Source organism: Mobula birostris, chromosome 11, assembly GCF_030028105.1.
Source record: "Mobula birostris isolate sMobBir1 chromosome 11, sMobBir1.hap1, whole genome shotgun sequence".
Lineage (NCBI taxonomy): Eukaryota > Metazoa > Chordata > Chondrichthyes > Myliobatiformes > Myliobatidae > Mobula > Mobula birostris.
Window position 1 is genome coordinate 41,318,119 of NC_092380.1, and position 25,544 is coordinate 41,343,662.

General features: G+C 47.3%; 1 protein-coding gene across 1 annotated transcript in view; it reads left to right on the plus strand.

Annotated features, from left to right (window-relative positions):
* Positions 1-25,544, plus strand: part of LOC140205488 (SITS-binding protein) — a 172,925-nt gene that overhangs the window by 91,278 nt on the left and 56,103 nt on the right. The window contains exon 5 of the mRNA XM_072273101.1: positions 22,495-22,665. Coding sequence (XP_072129202.1) covers positions 22,495-22,665 — 171 coding nt within the window. The remainder of the gene's footprint in view (positions 1-22,494; positions 22,666-25,544) is intronic.

The window sequence follows — 25,544 nt, forward strand, 5'->3', positions numbered from 1 at the left end:
TTCAGAAAAGGCAGGTCCTGTTTAACAAATTTACTGGAGTCCTTTGAGGATAGAACGAGCACAGTGGATAGAGGGGAACAGATGGATGTTATTTACTTGGATTTCCAGAAGGCATTTGATAAGGTGCCAAATAAAAGACTCATACATAAGATAAGGATGCATAGAGTTGGGGGGTGATGTATTAGCATGGATAGAGGGTTGGTTAACTAATTGAAAGCAGTGAATTGGGATACATGGGTAGTACTCTAGTTGGCAATCAGTGGTGAGTGATGTGCCATGCCCACAACTGTTCATGAAATACATTAACGATCTGGAAGAGGGGACCAAGTGTAGTGTTTGTTGATGACCCTAAATTGAGTGGAAAAGAAAGTTATGCTGAAGATATGGAGTGTCTGCATAGAGATATAGATGGATTAAGTGAATGGGGAAGGGTCTAGCAGATGGAGTACAATCTTGGTAAATGTGAGGTCATTCATTTTGGAAGGAAAAATGGAAGATCAGATATTATTTAGGTGGTAAAAGATTTGTGCATACTGGTGTCCAGAAGGACTTGGGAGTGCTTGTGCATGAATCACAAAAGGTTGGTTTTCAGGTACAGCAGGCTATCAAGAAGGCAACTGGAATGTCGGCCTTCATTGCCAGAGGGATTAAAGGCAGATAAATCCCCAGGGCCAGATGGTCTGCATCCCGGAGTGCTTAAGGAAGTAGCCCAAGAAATAGTGGATGCATTAGTGATAATTTTTCAAAACTCTTTAGATTCTGGATTAGTTCCTGAGGATTGGAGGGTGGCTAATGTAACCCCACTTTTTAAAAAAGGAGGGAGAGAGAAACCGCGGAATTATAGACCAGTTAGCCTAGAGTTATGCTAGAGTCAGTTATCAAAGATTTGATAACAGCATATTTGGAAAGCGGTGAAATCATCGGACAAAGTCAGCATGGATTTGTGAAAGGAAAATCATGTCTGACGAATCTCATAGAATTTTTTGAGGATATAACTGGTAGAGTGGATAGGGGAGAACCAGTGGATGTGGTATATTTGGATCTTCAAAAGGCTTTCGACAAGGTCCCACACAGGAGATTAGTGTGCAAACTTAAAGCACACGGTATTGGGGGTAAGGTATTGATGTGGATAGAGAATTGGTTGGCAGACAGGAAGCAAAGAGTGGGAATAAATGGGACCTTTTCAGAATGGCAGGCAGTGACTAGTGGGGTACCGCAAGGCTCAGTGCTGGGACCCCAGTTGTTTACAATATATATTAATGACTTGGATGAGGGAATTAAATGCAGCATCTCCAAGTTTGCGGATGACACGAAGCTGAGCAGCAGTGTTAGCTGTGAGGAGGATGCTAAGAGGATGCGGGGTGACTTGGATAGGTTGGGTGAGTGGGCAAATTCATGGCAGATGCAATTTAATGTGGATAAATGTGAGGTTATCCACTTTGGTGGCAAGAACAGGAAAACAGATTATTATCTGAATGGTGGCCGATTAGGAAAAGGGGAGGTGCAACGTGACCTGGGTGTCATTATACACCAGTCATTGAAAGTGGGCATGCAGGTACAGCAGGTGGTGAAAAAGGCGAATGGTATGCTGGCATTCATAGAAAGAGGATTTGAGTATAGGAGCAGGGAGGTTCTACTGCAGTTATACAAGGCCTTGGTGAGACCACTCCTGGAGTATTGTGTGCAGTTTTGGTCCCCTAATCTGAGGAAAGACATTCTTGCCATAGAGGGAGTACAAAGAAGGTTCACCAGATTGATTCCTGGGATGGCAGGACTTTCATATGAAGAAAGACTGGATTGACTAGGCTTATACTCGCTGGAATTTAGAAGATTGAGGGGGGAACTTATTGAAATGTATAAAATTCTAAAGGGATTGGATAGGCTAGATGCAGGAAGATTGTTCCCAATGTTGGGGAAGTCCAGAACGAGGGGAGGATAAAGGGGAAGCCCTTTAGGACCAAGATGATGGAAAACTTCTTCATACAGAGAGTGGTGAATCTGTGGAATTCTCTGCCACAGGAAACAGTTGAAGCCAGTTCATTGGCTATATTTAAAAGGGAGTTGGATATGGCCCTTGTGGCTAAAGGGATCAGGGGGTATGGAGGGAAGGCAGGTACAGGGTTCCGAGTTGAATGATCAGCCATGATCATACTGAATGGCGGTGCAGGCTCGAAGGGCCGAATGGCCTACTCCTGCACCTATTTTCTATGTTTCTATGTTAATAGTAGGGAGGTTATGCTGCAACTGTACAGAGTACTGGTGAGGCCACTCCTGGAGTATTGAGTACAGTTCACTTGAGGAAGGATTTACTGGCTTTGGAGGCGGTGCAGAGGAGGTTCACCAGGTTGATTCCAGAGATGAGGGTGTTAGACTATGAGGAGAGATTGAGTCTCCTGGGACTGTACACACTGGAATTCAGAAAAATGGGAGATCTTATAGAAACATATAAAATTATGAAAGGGATAGATAAGATAAATGCAGGAATGTTGTTTCCACTGGTGAGACTAGAATTAGGGGACATAGCCTCAAGATTCAGGAGAGTAGATTTAGGACAGAGATGAGGAGAAACTGCTTTTCCCTGATAGTGGTGAATCTGTAGAATTCTCTGCTCAGTGAAACAGTGGAGGCTACCTCAGTAAATATATTTAACACAAGGTTGGATAGATTTTTGCATTGTAGGGGAATTAAGGGGAAAAGGCAGATAGGTGGAGATGAGTACATGTCAGATCAGCCATGATCTTATTGAATGGCGGAGCAGGCATAGTGGGCCACGTGGCCTACCTCTGCTCCTATTTCTTATGTTCTTAGAGGTCTGGTACGCAGTTTGAGATTCAAAATTGGAGAAGGGCCAATTCTGATGGTATCAGAAATGATCTGCCAAGTGTGGATTGGGACAGACTGTTTTCTGGCAAAGGTAGACTTGGTAAGAGGGAGGACTTCGAGTGAGATTTTGAGAGTACAAAGCTTGTATGTACCTGTCAGAATAAAAGGTAAAGATAACAAGTGTAGGGAACTTTGGTTTTCAAGAGATATTGAGGCCCTGGTTAAGAGAAGAAGAGATGCATCGCAGGTATGGGCAAGTAGAAAAAAAAGGAGATGTTTATGGAGAACAAGAAATGCAGGAATATACTTAAGGCAGAAATCAGGATGGCTAAAAGAAGGCATGAAATTGCACGAGCAGACAAGATGAAGAAGAACCCTGAGAGGTTCTACATGAATGTTAAGACCACAAGGATTGTGAGGGAAAACCAGAATGGTAATCCATGTGTGGAGCAAAACGGACAGAAACCTTATGCGTTGTTTGCATCTGTATTTACTCAGGAGAGCGATACAGTGTCTATAGAAGTGAGGCAAAGTGGCATCAACTTCATGGACCCTCTACAGATTATAGAAGAGGAGATGTACTCTGACCCTATGGGAGGCAAGTGCAGAAACTGCTGGGGCGCTAGCAGAGATATTTAAAACTCTTTAATGACAGGAGAGATACCAGAGGATTGGAGGATAGCGAATGTTGTTCCACTGTTTAAAAAAGGCTCTAAACAGAAACCAGAAAATTATGGGCCTATAGGCCAGTGAGTCTGATATCAACTGTGGGAACATTGAATCACAGTGGATTTATTTTGGCTTTTTTTGACACTGATCAACAGAAAATAAGTTTCTTCAAATTGATCTAAATTTATTACAATTATTAAACACAAAATAGTTGCATAATTACTCACCCCCTTCAAGTCAGTATTTAGTTGATGCACCTTTGACAGCAATTACAGCCTTGAGTCTGTGTGTATAGGTTTCTATCAGCTTTGCACATCTGGACACTGCAATTCCACCCCCCCCCCCCCCGCATTCTTCTTTACAAGGTCATTCAAGCTCTGTCAGATTGCATGGGGATCGTGAGTGAACAGCCCTTTTCAAGTACAATCGCAAATTCTTAATTGGACCAAGGGTTGGACTCCGACTTGGCCACTCCAGGACATTAGCTTTGTTGTTTTTAATCCATTCCCGTGTGGCTTTGGCTTTATGCTTGGGGTTATTGTCTTGATGGAAAACAGATCTTTTCCAAGTCGCAGTTCTCTTGTAGACTGCATCGGGTTTTCCTCCAGGATTTCCCTGTATTTTGCTGTATTTCATTTGACAAGCCTTCCAGGACCTGCTGCAGCCACCACCATGCTTCACAGTAGGGATGGTGTGTTTTGATGCTTATGCCAAACATAACATTTAATTTGGTGGCCAAAAAGCTCAGTTTTGGTTTCATTAGACCACAGAACCTTCTTCCAGTTGATTTCAGAGTCTCACACGTGCCTTCTAGCAAACTCTAGCTAACATTTCATTTGAGGTTTTTTTAACAGTGGCTTACTCTTTGCCACTCTCCCATAAAGTTGCGACTGGTGAAGCATCTGGGCAACAGTTGTTGTATGTGCAGTCTCTCAGCCACTGAAGCTTGTAACTCCTCTAGGGTTGTTATAGGTCTCTTGGTGGCCTCCCTTAATCGTCCCCTTTCTGTATGGTCACGCAGATTTACAGCTGTTCCATATTCTTTCCAATTTTTGATGATTGACTTAACTGGGGACATACAGTGACTTGGAAATTTTCTTGTATCCATCTCCTGACTTGTGCTTTTCAATAATGTTTAAGCAGAGTTGCTTAAAGTTTTCTTTTGTCTACATGGTGTAGTTTTTGCCAGGATACTGACTCACCAGCAGTTGGACCTTCCAAATACAGGTGTATTTTTACTACAATCTATTGAGACACCTTGACTGCACACAGGTCTCCAAAAACTGATCTCCCATTTAATTAGTTCTAAAAGCAATTGGCTGCACCGGTATTGATTGGTGTGTCTCATTAAGGGGGGGGGGGTGAATACTTATGCAATCAATTATTTTGTGTTTTATAATTTGTAATTATTTAGATCACTTCGTTAGAGATCTGTTTTCACTTCGACACGAAAGAGTCTTTTTCTGTTGATCGGTATTAAAAAAGTCAAATTAAATCCACTGTGATTCAATTCTGTAAAACAAAGCATGATAACTTCTGGGGGGGGGGGTGAATACTTTTTCTAGACTCTGTATATTCTTACTGTAATGTTATAATGTGTTGCTTAATTGATATTAAACCTGATTTTGATTTAGAATCCTCTCCTATCAGATTCTTCCTTCTGCAGCCCTTTACATTTCCCACTCACCTGGCTTCACCTATCACCTACTAGTCTGCCCTCCTTCTCCTTTTCCTTTCCTTTCCAGTCCTGATGAAGAGTCACAGCCCAAAACATCAACTGTTTGTTTATTTCTATAGATGCTGCCTGACCTGCTGAGATCCTCCAGCATTTTTGTATGTATTGCTCCAGTTTTCTAGCAATTGCAGAATCTCTTGTGTTTCTGTTAGTATTTTATGTGTGTTTCTTTGCTAATTTAGGAGCTGAGCCATGGAATTTCACATCTTGGCTCTACCATTTCCATTGCAACCATCTTTTCTGATGTCTATGCTGGCACAAACTAATCAATAATCTTTTTGTGGAATTGCTTGGAGTGTTCTTTTGTCTTCATGGTGTAGTTTTTGCCAGAATACTGACTCACCAGCAGTTGGTCCTTCCAGATACAGATGTATTTTTACTATAAACCATTGAAACACTGTGACTGCACACAGATGATCTCCATTTAACTAATTATGTGACTGATAAAACCAATTGGCTGCACCAGTGATGATTTGACGTGTCATATTAAAGGCAGTGAATACTTATACAATCAATTATTTTGTGTTTTATTTTTGTAACTAATTTAGATCACTTTGTTTTAACTTTGACACTTTTTCTGTTTACCAGTGTCAAAAAAAGCCAAATTAAATCCACTGTGATTCAATGTCATAAAACAATAAAACATGAAAACTTCCAAGGTGGGGGGGTGAATAATTTTTATAGGCACTGTCTATCAATGATCTGGATGATAATGTGGTTAACTGAATCAGTAAATTTGTGGCTGACACCAAGATTGGGGGTGTAGTGGACAGTGAGGAAGGCTATCATGGCTTGCAGTGGGATCTGCATCAGCTGGAAAAATGAGCTGAAAAATGGTAGATGGAATTTAATGCAGACAAGTGCAAAGTTTTGCGCTTTGGTAGGATCAACCAGGGTAAGTTTTATGCAGTGAACAGTAGAGCACTGAGGAGTGTGGTAGAACAAAGGGATCTGAGAATACTGGTCTATAATTTGTTCAACGTGGTGTCACATGTAGACAGAGTTGTAAAGAAAGCTTTTGGCACATTGACCTTCATAAATCAATGTATTGCGTACAGAAGATGGGATGTTATGTTGAAATTTTATAACACGTTGACATTGGTGAGGCCTAATGTGAAGTAATGTGTGCAGTTTTGGTCACTTACCTACAGGAAAACTGTAACTAATGTCTATAGAGTGCAGAGAAAACATACAAGGATATTCAACCACAAAGAAGAGAAAATCTACAGATGATGGAAATCCAAGCTACATACACAAACTGCTGGAGGCTATGGAAAAGAGTATAGAGGACATTTTAAGCCGAGACCCTTCAGCAGGAATTCTTCATTATGTGTCCTGACGAAGGCTTTCGGCCCGAAACGTCAGCTGTACTGTCCATAGTTGCTGCCTGACCTGTTGAGTTCCTCCAGCAAATGTGTGTGTTACAAGGATGTTGCTGGGTCTGGAGGTCCTGACTTACAAGGAAAGATTGAATAGGTTAGGACTGTATTCTCTAGAACTTAAAAGATTGAGAGAAGATTTGACAGAGGTATACACAATTGAGGGGTATTGATAGGGTAGATGCAAAAGTTTTTTTCCACTGAAATTGGGTGGGAGTACAACCAGAGGTCATAGGTTAAGGGTGAAAGGTGAGATATTTAGGGGGAATATGAGGAAAAACTTCACGCAGTAGGTCATGAGAATATGGAATGAGCTGCCAGCCACGTGGTCCATGCGAGCTCTATTTCAATGTTTGAGAAGTTTGGATAGGTACTCGGATAGTATGGATATAGAGAGCTATGGACCCAGTGCAAGCCAATGGGAGTAGGCAATTTCAATGGTTTCGGCATGAAGGAGATGGGCTGTACTTCTCTATATTAAACCTCATTTTGATTGTTATGAAACGTGAGTTTCATGTGGGTGCAGAAAGCAGCACCAAAGTTATTGTTGATGTAGCAAAGAAAGAGGTGGGGAGCAGTGTCAAATTAAGTTTGGAACATGGACTGCTCAGTACTTAAAGAGAAGGCAGGCATTGTTGGGGCTCGTGTGCATCTCTGGCTATAACTTTGTCTGAAGAAGGTGAGAGGAGCCAAAAGAGATGTTTAGTTCAAATTCTGTTTGATGGAGGAGGCTGCCAGTAGAGGGGAATGTGAACTGGAGCTGAGAGCACATGGAGTCCTTCATTAACCAATTGTACTTCAAACAGGTTGTTCTCCCCACACAACCCTTCAGCAACTGTCATCCAACTAACTATAACTTTGCCTCCATAGATGCTGCTTTACCTGCTGAACTCTTAAAGCAACACACATAAAATGCTGAAGGAACTCAGCAGGCCAGGCAGCATCTATGGAAAAAAGTACAGTCGAGCTTTTCTTCTGCCGTCTCTGTTTCCGAGCCTACTTCTTCAGCAAGGACTCCCCACCCCACACTGATGACCCTTTCTCCGGTCTTCAACACTTCTCTCTCCAATTCGAACCTACCCCTTCTGAACACTTCACTGTCCACTTCGTCCATGCTAATCCTAACCTCACCATCAAACCCACAGATAAAGGAGACTGACCTCTACCTTGCTGAGGCCCAGCGACAACTCTCAGACACCTCATCTTACTTACTCCTGGAACAGGATCCCACCAAGGAACACCAGGCCATTGTCTCCCACACCATCACCAACCTTATTGACTCTGGGGATCTCCCATCCACCACTACCAACCTTATAATTTCCGCACCCTGCATCTCCCATTTCTACCTCTTACCCAAGGTCCACAAATCCGCTTGTCCAGGTTGACCCATTGTTTCAACTTGTTCCTACCCCACTGAACTTGTATCTGTGTACCTCAACTCTGTCTTATCCCCCCTAGATCAGTCTTTTCCTATCTACATCAGTGACACTTCACACACTCTGGATCTTTTCAATGACACCTCCATCCCCCACCAGGAAGGCCTCAAAGCTCTCCATTCTTTGTGGTCACCAGACCCAACCAGATCCCCTCCACCACCACTGTCTTCCATCTAGCAGAACTTGTCCTCACTCTTAATAATTTCTCCTTTAGCTCCCTACTTTCTTCAAACAAAAACATTCTGCCTTTTTGTTGGCTATGTAGAAGAGTCTGTGTTCCAAGCCAACACTGGTGTCTGTCCCCCACTTTTACTATGCTACATCGACGACTGCATTGGTGCTGCTTCCTGCACCCATGCCGAGCTCATTAACTTCATTAACTTTGCTTCCAACTTCCACCTTACCCTTAAATTTACCTAGTCCATTTCCAACATCTCTCTCCCCTTTCTTGATCACACTCTCTCTATCTCTGGAGACAGCTTATCTACTGATATCTATTATAAACCTACAGACTCTCACAGCTATGTGGACTATACCTCTTCCCAGCCTGTTACTTGTAAAAGCACTATCCCCTTCTCTCAATTCCTCTGTCTCTGCTGCACCTGCTCTCAGAATGAGGCTTTTCATTCTAGAACAAAGGAGATGTCCTCCTTTATCAATGAAAAGGTTTCCCTTCCTCCACCATCAACACTGCTCTCAACCACATCTCTTCTATTTCACTCATGTCTGCCCTTACCCCATCCTCTTGCCACCCTATCAGGGATAGGGTTTCTCTTGTCCTTCAGGGTCCCAGGTAGTTTTTCCAGGGGAGGTGACTCTTCACTTGTGAGTCTGTTGGGGTCATATACAGTGTCCGGTGCTCCTGATATGGCCTCCTGTATATCGGTGAGACCTAACGTAGATTGGGAGACCACTTTGCCGAGCACCTACACTCCATCCGCCAGAAGCGGAATCTCCCAGTTGCCACCCATTTTAATTCCATTTCCTATTTGCATTCTGATACGTCTATCCACGGCCTCCTCTACTGTAAAGATGAAACCACACTCAGGTCGGAGAAACAACACCTTATATTCCGTCTGGCTAGCCTCCAACCTGATGGCATGAACATCGATTTCTCAAACTTCTGGTAATGCCCCCCCCCCCCCACCCCCACCACCTCCTTCACCATTCCCCATCCCCTTTCTCTCTCTCACCTCATCTCCTTGCCTATCCATCGCATCCCTCTGATGCTCCTCCCCACTTTTCTTTCTTCCATGGCTTTCTGTTCTCTCCTATTGGACTCCCCCTTCTCCAGCCCTGTATCTCCTTCACCAATCAACTTCTTAGCTCTTTACTTCATGGCTCCCCCTCTCTTCTTTCAGGTGTCACCTATCACCTTGTGTTTCTCTCTGCCCTCTCCCACCTTTTAAATCTATTCCTCATCTTTTTTTTCCAGTCCTGCTGAAGGGTCTCGGCCTGAAACGTCGACTGTACTCTTTTCCATAGATGTTGCCTGGCCTGCTGAGCTTCTCCAGTGTATTTTGCTTGTGTTGCTTAGGTTTCCAGCATCTGCCAATTTTCTCTTGTTTGTGAGCTCTTAAAGTAGTGGGTTTTTGTGCTAGATTCTGGTGTCCGTAGTCTGCGTTACGGTAAGTGCAGCAACAACGGTTGGGAAACTGCATTTATCACAGGTCTTGTGAGCGTGGAGCTATGAGGGTTATTGAAGATCTGCACTGATTTATGGGTTCCCAGTGAGCACTTTTCCTAATAATCAGACAGGCTCCACCCACAGTCTATCCTGGATCTATATAGGTTGAAAACAGATTTACAGGCACTGGACAGTAGGTGTTTCAGTGGGATCCATGGCACACTCTATTTAAAGTGTTGGAGCTGAGCCAGGGCTGTAAGGAGTACATGATGGAGCAGTGAACAGCTTTAACTTCCACCCTCTGACTTGGGCTCCTCGTGAGACTGTTTTCCAATCCTTACACTGTCAGTGGCAGTAACTGAATCTCCCTACAGCCACTGCTAGCTGCGAAGTGGTGGTGAGTACAATAGGGATGGGGTAATCCAGGAAGGGGTCAGCACGGGGGCTGGTGCATGGAGAGAGAGAAATTCGAGTGCTGGATGGATGGAAGAGATCGGTGTTAGTGTCAGGACTGTTGTCTCATATAACATTAGTGACTGCCTGGGAGCAGCTCAAAGCTTCTGTGCTTCTAAGCACTCTGGCTCAATTTCAACAGACAGTCAAAGGGAGACCTTTATAAGCTCCTCTGGCTGGCTGATGATTTTCCGACGTGGACCGGTCTCCCTAACATGAATGTGAGCTTTGGAACAGATGAGCTCATGTAACTTACCATGTACAATAATCACGGCAGCCGAGCTTACAAACGTCTGTTCTGAGACATAAGCCTTCCAGCCTTGGGCTGTGTGCTGACGCATAGGCCTGGCCACTCACCGAAGTGGCTTTTTGCCCAAGTCCATTTCCAGCAGCTTGGGAATGTTTAGCATGCTGAATGCTGACTTAGCCGTGTAGTAGGTTCCCTGATTGTTTCTGATACTGCCTGGATCCCCCTTCCCCCACCTTCCAGGACTTTCTCAACTTCATTTCTCAGAGCCTGTGAGTGAAGTGCAGTAAAAGATTGAGAGAACACATTGGTACCTACCTCTAGGCAACAGTGCTATGTTCTCAGCTAATGTTAGTGCAGAGGAGGGCTCGAATCACCAAATCCATCAGGCACAGATGAAGAGTTTGCCACTTCACAGGAGTTCTCATTCCAGATTCAGATTTATTTATCACATGAATATCAAAATGTATAATCAACTATGTCACTTGTGTTAACAACCAATACAGCCAAGGATGTAATTGGGGCAGCCTGCAAGTGTTGCCACACCTTTGGGCACCAATGTAGGATATCCATCAGGCCCAGCAGGACAAGACAGAATACAACAACACAGAACAACAGCAAAACAACTCCCATTCCTCACACCCATCCACGCACACACACAGTCCTCTGACCCTAGGAAAGGCCATCTTTAGTCTCCAGCGGACTCATGGATTCGCAGACATTGGGCCTTCAACTTCTCCAGTGGACTTGCAGAACTTCATAGTCTTGGCTCCAGTGTGCGGCCTTGACTTCTGGACTTGCCATTGACCTCTGGGCTTCAATCTGGACTTCCGATTGACCTTCTGACTTTAATCTTCAGTACTGACCCTGGACTTGCTGATGATGACAAATGAGGAAAGATGTAAAGATGAAGCCACACTCTGGTTGGAGGAACAACACCTTATTTTCCGTCTGGGTAGTCTCCAAACTGATGGCATGAACATCAACTTCTCTAACTTCTGCTAATACCCCACCTCCCCCTCGTACCCCATCTGTTATTTATTTTTATACACACATTCTTTCTCTCCCTCTCCTTTTTCTCCCTCTGTCCCTCTGACTATACCCCTTGCCCATCCTCTGGGTTTCCCCCCGGCCTTGTCTTTCTCCCCGGATCCAGGACGAGGAAGATGTCTTCCTTTTTTAAAGAAAGGGACTTCCCTTCCTCCACTATCAACTCTGCTCTCAAAGGCATCTCCCCCATTTCACGCACATCTGCTCTCACTCCATCCTCCCGCCACCCCACTAGGATTAGGGTTCCCCTGGTCCTCACCTACCACCCCACCAGCCTCCGGGTCCAACATATTATTCTCCGTAACTTCCACCACCTCCAACGGGATCCCACCACTAAGCACATCTTTCCCTCTCCCCCCTCTCTGCATTCCGCAGGGATCGCTCCCTACACGACTCCCTTGTCCATTCGTCCCCCCCATCCCTCCCCACTGATCTCCCTCCTGGCACTTATCCGTGTAAACGGAACAAGTGCTACACATGCCCTTACACTTCCTCCCTTACCACCATTCAGGGCCCCAGACAGTCCTTCCAGGTGAGGCGACACTTCACCTGTGAGTCGGCTGGGGGTGATATACTGCGTCCGGTGCTCCCGATGTGGCCTACTATATATTGGCGAGGCCCGACGCAGACTGGGAGACCGCTTTGCTGAACACCTATGCTCTGTCCGCCAGAGAAAGCAGGATCTCCCAGTGGCCACACATTTTAATTCCACATCCCATTCCCATTCTGACATGTCTATCCACAGCCTCCTCTACTGTAAAGATGAAGCCACACCCAGGTTGGAGGAACAACACCTTATATTCCGTCTGGGTAGCTTCTTACCCGATGGCATGAACATCGACTTCTCTAACTTCCGCTAACACCCCACCTCCCCCTCGTACCCCTTCCGTTATTTATTTTTATGCACACATTCTTTCTCTCCCTCTTCTTTTTCTCCCTCTGTCCCTCTGAATATACCCCTTGCCCATCCTCTGGGTCCCCCTCCCCCCCCCGGCTTTCTTCCCGGACCTCCTGTCCCATGATCCTCTCGTATCCCCTTTTGCCTATCACCTGTCCAGCTCTTGGCTCCATCCCTCCCCCTCCTGTCTTCTCCTATCATTTTGGATCTCCCCCTCCCCCTCCCACTTTCAAATCTGTTACTCACTCTTCCTTCAGTTAGTCCTGACGAAGGGTCTCGGCCTGAAACGTCGACTGTACCTCTTCCTAGAGATGCTGCCTGGCCTGCTGCGTTCACCAGCAACTTTGATGTGTGTTGCTTGACAAATGAGGACCCGGACTTCAGGGCTTGAACTCTGCACTTGCAGATGATGGGACCTGAATACTAGGCCTGGAACTCTGGTCTTGCTGCTTCATGTGCCTGGGGACTCACTGTCTCTCGTGCCTCCTGCTCACATGGAACCTGATCTCAGAAGCAGCCGATGACTCACTGACCTGGGGGAGCACTTGCTCTTGTCCTTACTGGTCGGCTGGCCCAACCTCTGACCACATCCACATCACTTGCCTTGGAACTTAGACTCCAGCCTGTCCTCTAATTGCTCCATATCCCCTGTCTCGAGTCCTAATTTCCCCCTCTGTCCCCAAAGCCATCCCTACAAGCCTTAAAAAAGAAACAAAGACAACTAATTTTGAGCTATGACTTTGACAGAAACCTCATCTTGGCACTGTTTTAACCAAAAGATTATTTGTAAGGACACCCTGTGCCTTATGGTTAAAAATCAACAGGGATTAAAGAAGGGAAGATTTCCAGCGGGAGGGAAAACCCACTCATTTTTCTTATTTATTCTGAAGTTCTCAGGACTTATTCCAGGCAGTAATGAACTATTCTTCACAACATTCTGAGAGTGCTTTTATTTCTGAACTTGGTCCCAACCCTGCAGAATGTCTTTGAGACCAATTCCCCATGGAGTGCCTTGTCTGAGCTACACATGATCTTAAGGGTAGAGGGGTTTGGTGGTACGGGGATGCAATGGAAGTAATGCAGAAAGTAAATTACTGGAGTAACTCTTTGCCTGTATCCCCAGACAAAAGATTATCTGATACTTATGATCCATCACGAATGTAGGCAGACAATGCAACCCTTCCCTTTTCACTATTCTTGTTATGTAGGTGTAAGCCTCAGGCTCGCTCAGCTAGTGTTTGTCCGGGGGAAGTGGCCTTCAGCCCCGCCAAACTGAGTAACCAAGTTCGTGTGGATGCCGTGTAATGTACCCCAGTACTGACCCACAATTCAAAAATCAGACAGTACACAATAAACGATAAAATGATTACACTTTATAAAACTTACGGTGACTATGTGGTTAGTAGAGAAACAAAATAGAAAAGAAAAAGGGCCTCTTTATTTGGTTTTAAACAGTCTGTGCACAAATAAATTCATTGGAGCTCACGGAACCAGGTCTCCTTTCCACCAACCGATCTCCTCCGAACTCCGTTGCCCCTCGGCTGGGACCACTCCCGGTGGTCTACCAGAGCGCTCCACGTGCGTCCTTCCTCTTCTCCTCTCCTTGACGAAAAGACCGTGAACCAGCTCGGTTCCCAGACATACAAGGTAGAATAACATGTCCCCCCATTGGTTAGGTCCCAGTTATCTGTAGTTATAATCCAAACATCGCAGCCATAGAAAAACCCATTACCTCAGCAGTTAGCATTACAGAGAAGCCATTTTATCAGCCTGAGCAGTTAGCATAGTTAGCATTACAGAGAACCCCCTTACACTACCCCCCCACCAAATTTAGTCATGCCCTCATGACATTAAGATAATTTGCTAACCCTTCCCGCAAAACCCGGAGCCTGCTCCAGGTGCAGAAAGCAGTGACATAGCTCCCCAGAACAGTAGTGATCACACCCTGTTCCCCTGGCACTACATTGCCAACCTATCTGGGGGGTTCCTAATTCTCTGAGACCTCTGTACCTCCTCTCGTAACTCTTCCGGCTCAGACACTATTGGGCACACTTTGGCTTACCTGGCGAAACCTCCCACGATCTATCACTCAGGCCCCTCTGCAACTCGGAGCCCTCTGTCTTGTGTTCAGGCCCCACCTCCTCTCCTTCAGTGTCCTGCTGTACCCCAGGATGCCCACCAATGGCCCCCACCGCCTCACCTGACTCAGTGGGAGAAGTCTCTTCCTCCATCAAAGGGGAGTTAGCGAACGGCAGTGTGTACCACACATCTGAATCTTCATCCTCCGAATCAGTATCCCTTTCAGGGGCTGGGCCTGGCGCAGTCTCTTCCGCGGTGGGCTCTTCCCTCGCCCTGTGGTTCCTCAGAGTCTTCGTACTCAGTGTAGGCTCTCGGTTTACTTGCACCTCTTGTCCCAGGGGCAATAGGTGGTTCCGATGGAGAATCTTGACAGGCCTCTTCCCCTCCCCTGGTCTCACCCGGAAAACCGGTAGGTTTGGCATCTGACTCTCCACCACATAAGGTGTGACCGCCCAGCAGTCAGCCAACGTGCTTTCCAGATAGTCCCAAATTCCTTATGAGGACTCGGTCTCCCGGTAGTAGTTGGGTGAACTTCACTTTCTGATCATACCTCCTCTTATTTCCCCGATTCTGTTTGGCAGCCGCCACCCCAGCCAGCTCATACGCCCTTTTCAGCTCTTTTCTCATGTCAGACACATACTTCAGATAATGCTTTGGTGGTGTGTTTACCCGCGTCAGTCCCAAAACAAAGGTCAGTGGGCAAGCTGGCCTTGCGCCCAAACATCAGATAATAGGGCGAGTACCCAGTAGTGTCACTTCATGTGCAGTTGTAACAGTGAACCAGATGCCCAATATGTTGACTCCACCTGCTCTTGCTGATCTCTAGGGTCCCGAGCATGTCTAGCAGGGTCTGATTAAACCTCTCAGGCTGGGGATCCCCCTGTGGGTGATAGGCCGTGGTCCTCGATTTCTCAACTCCAAGCATGCCCAGTAACTCATAGATGAGTCTACTCTTGAAGTCCTGTCCCTGGTCACTATGTATCCGCCTGGGAAGGCTGTAATGAACAAAACACTTCTCCCGTAACACTTTTGCCACCATAGGCGCCTTCTGGTCCTTGGTAGGAAAAGCCTGAGCATACCTAGTGTAGTGGTCCGTGATGACTAAGATATTCGCCGTGTTGCTGGCATCAGGTTCTGTGGACAGGAGATCCATACACACCAGGTCCAGGGGCCCTGCACTCTGCAAGGGCTACCTGTGCAGGCAGTGACTTCCGCCATATGCAGTGAATGCACGACTTGCAGTACTTTTCTACCTCCGACTTCATTCGGGGCCAGTAATACCGGTCTCTGAGCAATCCATAGGTCTTTTCCACCCCCAAATGTCCAGGATCATCATGAAGTGACCTCAACACAATCCTCCAATACTTCTCAGGTAGGACCAGCTGGCAACGCCGAGGTCGGCCTAGGGGTGACGTGACCTGGTATTAGGTTTGGTTCTTCAACTGGGGCCATTCTTTCAGTAGTGAAGGCACCGAAACGTGTTTCGTCTTCTCCACCTGAGCCATATCCCCCTTTTTAACCACGTACCAAATAGTGCCAATGCCCAGGTCATCTTGCTAAGCAGCTGCCACTTCCCCAGAACTCAATTCAGGCAACTGCTTGGTCTTCAGACCAGTCAGGTTACAGTAAACGGGGGCAGAGTGTCATCAGAAACCCTCAGTTGATTCACTGCTTGATCCGGCCTCACCTTGTCCTCGGCCTTCACGGCGATCACAAACTGACACATGGCCTTCATCCCAGGCGCAAGAATGCTCTCCCACTCCTCATCCTCGTCCCTGTCCAATCCCTCATGCACCCATCGGGACAAAACATCCGCATCGATGTTCCGGCTCCCCGGCCAGTACTTCAGGCTGAAATCATATACGGACAATGCTACCAACCACCAATGGACTGTGGCGTCCAGTTTCGGTGAGTTCAGGATATAAATGAGAGGATTGTTATCCGTCCTCACCTCAAACTGGGCCACGTAGAGATAGTCACTTAGCTTATCCACCATCGCCCATTTCAACGCCAGGAATTCCAACTTGTGATTGGGATAGTTTCTCTCAGAGTGCGACAAACTCTGGCTGACAGCTGCCACAGGCCTCAACCCGGTGCCCTGATCCTGATACAGGATGCCCCTCGCCCCTCTCGGCTGGCATCAGTGTGCAGAACATACGGCAATTGGGGGTCTGCAAAAGTCAGCACCGGTGCCTGGGTCAGCAACTCCTTCAGCGATGGAAAAACCTCCTCACATTTTGCATCCCACTTCTGTCCATAGGGCTCCGAAGGGTTTAGATATCGCCAACCTCCCGTCCTTTTTTCCCTTTCTTCCCCAAGGGAGGGTAACCACACAGAAGCTGGTTCAAGGGGTGACTCACTTTGGCGTAGCCCTTCACGGATCTCCGATAATACCCACAGGACCCCAGGAATGAGCGCAGAGCACTCACAGTCTGGGGCCGCAGCCCCATAGTCACCGGTTCTATCTTAGCCGGGTCTGTAGCCACTCCATCTCATGAGATTATATGCCCGACATAACTGACAGACGTCTTGCAAAACTGGCACTTGTCCAGGGAAAATTTTAACCCTTCCTCCTTCAGTCGCCCTAGCACCTTCAGTAGCCTTGCCTCACGTTCTTCCAAGGTGGGCCCAAATACTATCAAGTCATCCAAATATACCAGCACTTCAAGCAAGATCATATCCCCCACCGTCTTCTCCATGACCCTCTGGAAGGTGGCAGGGGCTCCCGATATGCCTTGGGGCATCCGTTCGAACTGGAAGAATCCCAGGGGACGTATAAATGCCGTCTTCTCTTTATCGGCCTCACTCATCGGGATCTGATAATATCCACTCCTCAGGTCCAGCACACTGAACCACTTTGCCCCACTCAAACAGGCCAGTGCGTTTTCGACCCTCAGGACTGTATACTGGTCATGGACGGTGCGTCTGTTCAGGGTCCTGTAGTCCACACACACACACGTACCTTCCCACTTTTCTTCCGAGCCACTACCATTGGGGACGTATAGGGGCTTTGGGACTCTGTGATAATCCCAGCTTTCTTCAACTTGTGCAAGCGCTGCCACACGCCTTCCACGTCTGCAGGGGCCAGTCGCCGCGACCTCTCCCTAAACGGGGTGTCCTCAGACACCTAGATAGTGTGCTGAGTGCTCTTGGAACAACACACATCAAACTCGCCAAGGGAAAAGACACCTTCCAACTTCAACATCTTCTCCACCAGCCTCCGTTTCCAACCCAGCGGCACAGGAGAGACCCTAAAGTTAAAGGTCTCAGCAGTCAGCTTTTCCCTTTTCTCCCCAGTGGGCCTCACGGGGGTGCTAGACATCACCGTCACCGGGAACAAGTGCACCAGGGCATCCCTCTCTTAAAGGTGCTCTCTCTTCGTAGTGTTCCTGACAATCATAGCCATTCTGCTCACCTGTACCACTGAGAGCCTCTGCAACTCGGGTCTCACCAGCACCCCAGCTGGAAATCGAGATTCCCCTTCGAGGTCCATAAGAAGGCCTCGCCCTACCGTACTCTCACCACTTCCCCTGGCCATATCACCTTAGGCTTTGACTGGCTGCACAACACAGTCCCTCGTTTAAATTCAGTATCCGGCCCACTGCGGCCACGCACTTCCTCAAATGCAGCTCGAAACACTGGGTGTACAGATAGGGTCCCAAAAAGCTTTCCCCCACCTTCTCCTTACAGGCCCCCAGGAGCCTTCGTACAAGAGGGATGCTGGTCCCCACCAGAATGGAAACGCTGCCCGTCTCAACCGGATCCGGACGAACCAGCACCAATGTCTCAAGAACTTCAGACACTCCCATACTGACCTCCAAAAACTCCAATCTCACTGACAAATAACTATCGTATGGGTAATCACCAACACTGGTACCCCAAATCTCCAGTGCATTGAATGGGGTCAAGGGCAAATGCTTCAGATATTGACGGTAGAATGAATGGTACAGTAACGTGACCTGCACCTCTGTGTCGAGTATGGCTTTAGCATAGATTCCCTCTATCCGTAGCAACACGCTGGATCGGGGTCCCACTAATCCATCAGGAATAGGGTCTTTTGCTTTCAGGAGTTCCTTGGTACATTGCTGGGAACGTGTTCCCCCAGAGACACCAGGCCGTTCTCTCACTGGGTCTCCACTAAGTTTCCCGACACCTCTCCCTGCTTGGATACCCGGGGGCTCGCTCTCCGAGGGGCTTCCTGCCATTCAAATTCTCTTTGGAAGTGTCCCTCTTCCCCAGTTATAGCACACGCGACCAGCCGCTCACATTCCCGCCGAAAGTGTCCCTCTTTCCCACAGTTATAGCACACGCTACCAGTCGCCCCTCCTCTCGCGGAACGCCTGCCACCCGCAGCCCTCTGTGCGGTCTGTCCCCTAAGGGGGGGGGCCCCTCCTTACCAGTCCTATCATACGAAGGGTCCACACCTACCCTGAACCCCCTTGACCTCTCAGTTCTCAGCTCTGCCACCACCTCCCAGGTGGAGCTGGCTCGGATCCCTTCACCACAAGGGGCTACAACTGAGGACTACACCCTGCTGACAGAGTCTTTCTGCAGGACCAACGCCTTCTCATCCGTCCGCACCTCTCTGATCAGCTGAACGAATGATGGAGGGGCCGCATTTTATAGGACTGCCGGAGACTCCAAACAATCTCGTCCTCAGCCTGGGCGCCCCTAGTTACCTGGTCCGTCCTTAACTGATCCACCTCCTCAGCCCGAATGATGCTCCTCCCCCCCCCGGCGCCGCAGCCCATTGAGCTGTCTCTCTGGCTGGAAAAGGTACGCGGAGAGCTCCTCACCCTTCTCCAGACCCATGTTTTGAAACCTCCCCAAGGAGCTCCCAGGAACTCCTGGTCAACCCAAGGCATCCAAATAGTCAGCAAGGGAGGCCAAGGGCTGGTTAACCTTCGCACCTCGTACTACCTCAGCTGCCACCAGCCCCCCCGCAAACTTTCAACCAATCTCTGTCGCTTTTCGTCATCCGAGCACTGCCACTCACCTAACAACTGTGAGGTTTGCTCCACCCACGTCTCATAATCCTCTTCACCTTCGGGGGTGGGTGTTATTCCAGAGAAAGTTCTTAGCTTCTGGCGGGGCCCCTCTGCTTTTCTCGCCGGGGGGTAATGGCAGATGTCAACTGAGAGCCCTCACCTTTCGCTGGGGGACGGGAACTAATCAAACTTTCCAAATCCGACCACTCTTTCCCCTCATCCCTCAGTAATAAGAGAACTCGTTCCCTCAAATCTCCGCCCCTAGCTGCCGGCAACTCAGCTCGCTGAGCTCCAGCCTCTCCCTCCCTGACAGTTTGCACATGCCTCTGCTAGGTCACCAATAAACTCTGGTAGCTCCACCCTCCCCCCCCCCCCCACCCCCGTACATCCATGCTTGTCTGCACCAACACCAGATCTCGTCTCTTTATCATACTTTCGTGATACGATTTCAACTTTGCTAACAGCTTTAACCATACTCAAAAATTGAAGAAACACTAACCTCTACTCCACTCAACATGCGTGCATCACTCACTGGCAGGCCTACAGCTGCACATCAGCACTCGAACTCAGCTGCATCCATAATAACAGTAATTTAAACAGGGTGCTCATACAGCATCCAATAGGATTGACTCCCGGACGAGCCCCCAAATGTAAGCCTCAGGCTCGCTCAGCTCGTGTTTGTCCAGGGGAAGCAGCCTTCAGCCCCGCCAACCTGAGTAATCAAATTTCTGTGGATGCTGTGTAATGTACCCTAGTATAGACCCACAATTCAAAAATCAGACAGTACACAATAGGCGATAAAATGATTACACTTTATAAATCTTTCGGTGACTATGTGGTTAGTAGAGAAACAAAATAGAAAAGAAAAAGGGCCTCTTTATTTGGTTTTAAACAGTCTGTGCACAAGTAAATTTGTTGGAGCTCACGGAACCAGGTCTCCTTTCCACCAACCGATCTCCTCCGAACTCCGTTGCCCCTCGGCTGAGACCACTCCCGGTGGTCTACCAGAGCGCTCCACGTGCGTCCTTCCTCTTCTCCTCTCCTTGACGAAAAGACCGCGAACCAGCTCGTTTCCCAGACATACAAGATAGAACAACATGTCCCCCCATTGGTTAGTTCCCCGTTATCTGTAGTTATAATCCAAACATCGCAGCTACAGAAAAACCCATTACCTCAGCAGTTAGCATTACAGAGAAGCCATTTTATCAGCCTGAGTAGTTAGCATTACAGAGAACCCCCTTACACAGGCAAAACGAGAGTTAGGGAACTAGAGCAGGAACGTGAGGTTAATGATTAATCATTATCCTAATAAACAGAGGGGCAGAGCTGAATGGTGTACTCATTATTCCTTAGGTGTGATGACCTTTTGCAGTCAGCTGTGTTCACATACCAGTGGAGAGAGGGGAGTTGTTGGACAGTGCATGTGGATGCTGTTGTAAACTGAAAACAGCTCATCACCTTCTGAATTTGTTTTGGTTCCAGAAGGCATCAGAGACCGCATTTCTCCCCTCTCCCCCATGACCCTTCCCCACACCTTATGAAGTCGTTGGCTGTGAATAGCATAGAGCTCCAGGGCACACTGCCAGCCTCACACCCAGCAGTATCTCACACTGGGAAACATTTGATCCATGGAGTCAGCTCAGGCTGACACTAAGAAAGCAGTACAGAGGCTCTCCGCCGTACGAGTTGTAGTAAAAAAAAAGGGCATTGGATTAACACAGAAGGAATAGGAAGAAGCCATATGGCCCCTCATGCCCACACTACCATTCAATAATAATGAGATTTAACCTTTACTTCAGTGCCACATTCCTGAGCTAATCCTGTTTTCGTTCATCTCCTTAAAATCTAGAACTCTTTCAATCTCTGTCATCAATATACTTAGTGATTGAGCCTCCCATGGAATTCCAGATCCTGAATTCCAAAGATCCATTACCCAGTAGGATATGACATTTATTGTCTTAATTCCCTATTTTGAGGATGCGATTCCTAATTCTGGATATTCCAGGCAGGGAAATTTCAACTCTGCATCTTCTTTTTATCCCTGATAAGAATATTATACTTTACAAGTTAATCACCTCTCATTCTTCTAAACTCACAATGATAATTGGATAATTGGAGTGAAGGCCATGGGAATTTCTGAAGGAGTGTTGGACTATCAGAGAAGCAGTCCTGAAAGAGCACTAATCTGTTGGAGGTGAGGTGATGAGATGTTGACGTTGTTGGAGTAACTGTGCTGGGAACTATGGCCTGTTGGAAGGGTCAGCGTTGGAAGCATGTCACTGAAGTAACATTCAGAGGGATATGTTTGAGGGAGTACTGTACTGCTGGAGGGACAGTGCTGAGGGAACGGTCACTTTTGGAGTGACAATACTGAGAGAGTGTTGGATTGACAGAAGGGCAATGCTGAAGCAGTGTTGGATGGTTGAGGAGGTGGAGCTGAAAGACTGCTGGACTGCTGAGGGATGGTATTCAATGAATGCAGGATTGTCAGAACAGGAGTACTAAGAGAGCAGAGGATAGTTCAAAAACCAGTGCTTGGAGCATCCTGAGCTGATAGAGTGGCAGAACTGAGGGAGTGTGGGTCGGCAGTGCTGAATTATTGCTGGACTGTCAGTGGGACTGTGCTGAGGAAGCTCTGCATTGCTACAGGGGCACCATCGAAGGCATGCTAGACTGATAAAGGCACAGTGCTGCAGGAGGGCTGGACTGTCAAAGGAACACTACTGAGGGCACATAGGACTGTTGGGGAGTGCAGTGCGGAACTGTTATGTTGGAGATGCTGAGGGTGTGCTAATGGAGGGTGGTATTGATAGAAGGATATTATTAAGAGTGTGAGCACTGCTGAGGGACTCACTTTTCCCCTCCCCTCCCCTCCCCATTGTTTTTCTGAAATGTGATGAAGTTGCAGCAACAATGAGATTGCAGAGGGGAGGAGGAGTTACTGGGCTGTCTCTTCAGCTTGTACCAATTCACCCGTGTTTAAATTGTTGAAGTCTGCTTTCAGTCTGAATTGATGTTTTCTGTTTGCAGGCATATGAATCACTTCACTTGTACCAATTCACCCGTGTGTTTAAATTGTTGAAGTCTGTATTGGTGTTTTCTGTTTGCAGGCATATGAATCATTTCACTTGCAGAACAGATTCCGTGCCCTACGTCAGCTGAGATTGTCCATCACACTCTCTCCTTTCACGAGCATCGATTCCTACCACTTCCAGACCACCCTACAAGAAGGACGAGAGAATTTATGGCTCTCTCTTTCATCAGCAGCAAATGGATCTCAGGTACATCCCGGGTTTATTTACAGCACCGTCTTTGCTCCAATAAATGTGTTGTTCTGCCTGGTCATTGTTATCTTTCCATGCAGTTAACTTCAGCTCACTGGCTGAAGTTCACATTTCAGCAGTAAAGCTCCATCTATTTGTCAGGTGGTGCTTTGAATATCTCGAGGTCAACGTGAGTGCACCACCAAGTTTTAGGATTGCTGGTAGGAAATAGAAAGATCATTTTGGGGAGCGTTCAGAGTCTTTATTCCAGTGATGAAAAGGAAACTCTACCCTATAGCCATCCCATTCCTCAAACTCCCTTTTGAATTGTTTTTTGTTTTTGCTTTTGTTAAAACAATTAAAATGTTATCCATCCTGTCAGAGTGAACTCCAACCCCCGCCCAAAGATTTCAAAAGACTTCCAAGGAATACCACATGCTCCCTCATCTGAGCACAAAACCCAGCCTCAGAAAAGAGAGGTAGTAAGCATGGATAAATTCTCTGACAACCCACCCACTGCCTCGACCTGTGAATGGCCACCTTAGGTATGCCCAATATTTAACTATCAAGGAGATCCTGCTGGCCAACCCTCTCTGCATCAGGTGATCATGAACCCGGAACTGAAGTGAAGCCACAAGCTGATGAGCAACTCTTTCAAATACTCTGACTAAAACCTCCTACATTCCACAGGCACATCCAGTGTGCAGGAATTATAAGCAGCCCAGGAATCTGTGACCCTGTTTAAAATCCTGTTGCATAAGCTTGATTGCTCTCTCGCTGAAATTCTCAATGTAAGGGGGATGACTTCTACATAAAGAGCCCTCAAATGGACTCACCCCTCACCACAACGTGTCTGGGTAGCAGACAAGGGCAAGGGGCTGCTATGGTAAAATGCAGGCAGGAGGATGTAGCCTTGGAATTCCTCAGCATTGACTCCAGATTCGAGGAGTTCATTTATGACAAGAGGCCAAACAAGGGGAAAGAATACTCCTTCTGATTACCAGCTGTCATCTTCTCTTAGCTGACAAATCAGTGCTTCATTTTGTTCAACAACACTGGGAAGAAGCAAAATGTATTCGGGGGACTTCAGTGAGATGAGTGGGGAAAGTCCTGAAGGTTGCAATGCCATTTTGGGTTTGTCGCAGGTAGTGAGTGAACTAATAAAGCCCACTTGACTTTGTCCTCAGCACCTAGCAGTGATAGATATGGCAGCTCAAAACAGGTCATCCACGAGGTATTATGGACTGCCAGTAGAGGCAGTGAAGTACACCATCACAAACTGTAACCTCGTGACTCAGTATTTCTCCCCCCACCCACCCTACTATTACCACTGAGCCAAGAATGATTCCTGTTTCGATAGGCAGCAGTACTAGGCATACTTAAAACTGAGATTCTAACCTGATGAAGGCAGGGCCACGGGCATGCTCATCAGCATAAAAGCAGCAATAGATCAAAGCCTGGCAATCTTTCCATACCTAATCTTTAGTCAAAGATTCAAAGGTTCATTTATTATCAAGGCATGCATCTGTATACAACTCTGAAATTTGTATTCTCCAGATAGCCATGAAACAGAGAAAGAACATGAAAGTAATCCCGAGAGAAACATCACCCCCACTCGTATAAAAAAGAACGGCATCCTAATCATCAACTGCCCCCCAAACACCCTCCCCTGCACAAAAGGGAGCAGGAACACCGACCCCCAAAACAACCTGCCCCGCCCAGCTCAATGAACATCAACCCCCAAACACCCTCCCCTGCACAAAAGGGAGCAGGAGCACCGACCCCAAAACAACCTGCCCCGCCCAGCTCAATGATCATCAACTGCCCCCCAAACACCCTCCCCTGCACAAAAGGGAGCAGGAACACCGACCCCCCAAAACAACCTGCCCCGCCCAGCTCAATGAACATCAACCCCCAAACACCCTCCCCTGCACAACAAAATGGAAAAGGAATGGGCGATTTAAAAAAAAACAGAATATCAAAACCATAGTCTGAAAAATAGTCCAATCCATAACTGCGGAACCACGATACCGTCCTACAATATCACCCACATTCATCGAAAGAGAGGGACACCACACGAGGCAGGGAGGCCTTCCCGCCTGCCGCAGCAAGCCACACGGTGATAGGCCGCTCGCAGACTCCTTCCCGCCTGCCGCAGCAAGCCACACGGTGATAGGCCGCTCGCAGACTCCTTCTCCGGCAGCGATCCAAAGGCAGGCGGTCGGTGTTGAAAATCTCATTCGCTTTCTGGGTTCGCCTCGATGTCTCAGTCTTCCTTGATTAATGGACGCTTTAAACAGCAAAATGGAGTCAAACAGCGGCTTGCGGCCTGTCTCGAAGTTTCTTCACATCGAGGCCGTCTGAGCACGCACTCGCTTCCCGGAATCCTCTCAGAGCCAGCAACGTGCTGGTTACTCAAACGATCTCTAAACTGTAAATAACAGGCTCTAACTGTCCCAGAAACACATTTAAGGTGAAAAACAGATGAAAAAGAAGTAAAAAAGCTACTTTCAGTTGCTACCTGGAAGATGTCGACCAAGGGAGCGTTGTACGCTGACGCCATCTTGACAGGAAGTCTTAAACAGCCAACTGGAGAACAACATCCCCATCTACAATGATGCTGGAGCTCTGCATGTGACCGGTAAGGACAAGGCTTCATTCTGTGCACCCTGAGTAGAATGGCTGCCTTACAGCTCTGGTACCCCAGTTCAATTCTTTGTAGAGTCTGCAAGTCTTCCCTGTGGATGAACAGGTGGGTTACCTCCAGGTGTTGTGGCTTCTGCCACCTATCTAAAGATCTGCAAATTGGTAGGACATTTGGGCACTGTAAATTGCCCATTGTGTGTAGGGGAGTTGATGGGAATGTGGGAAGAATAAAAGTCGATTATTGCAGATAG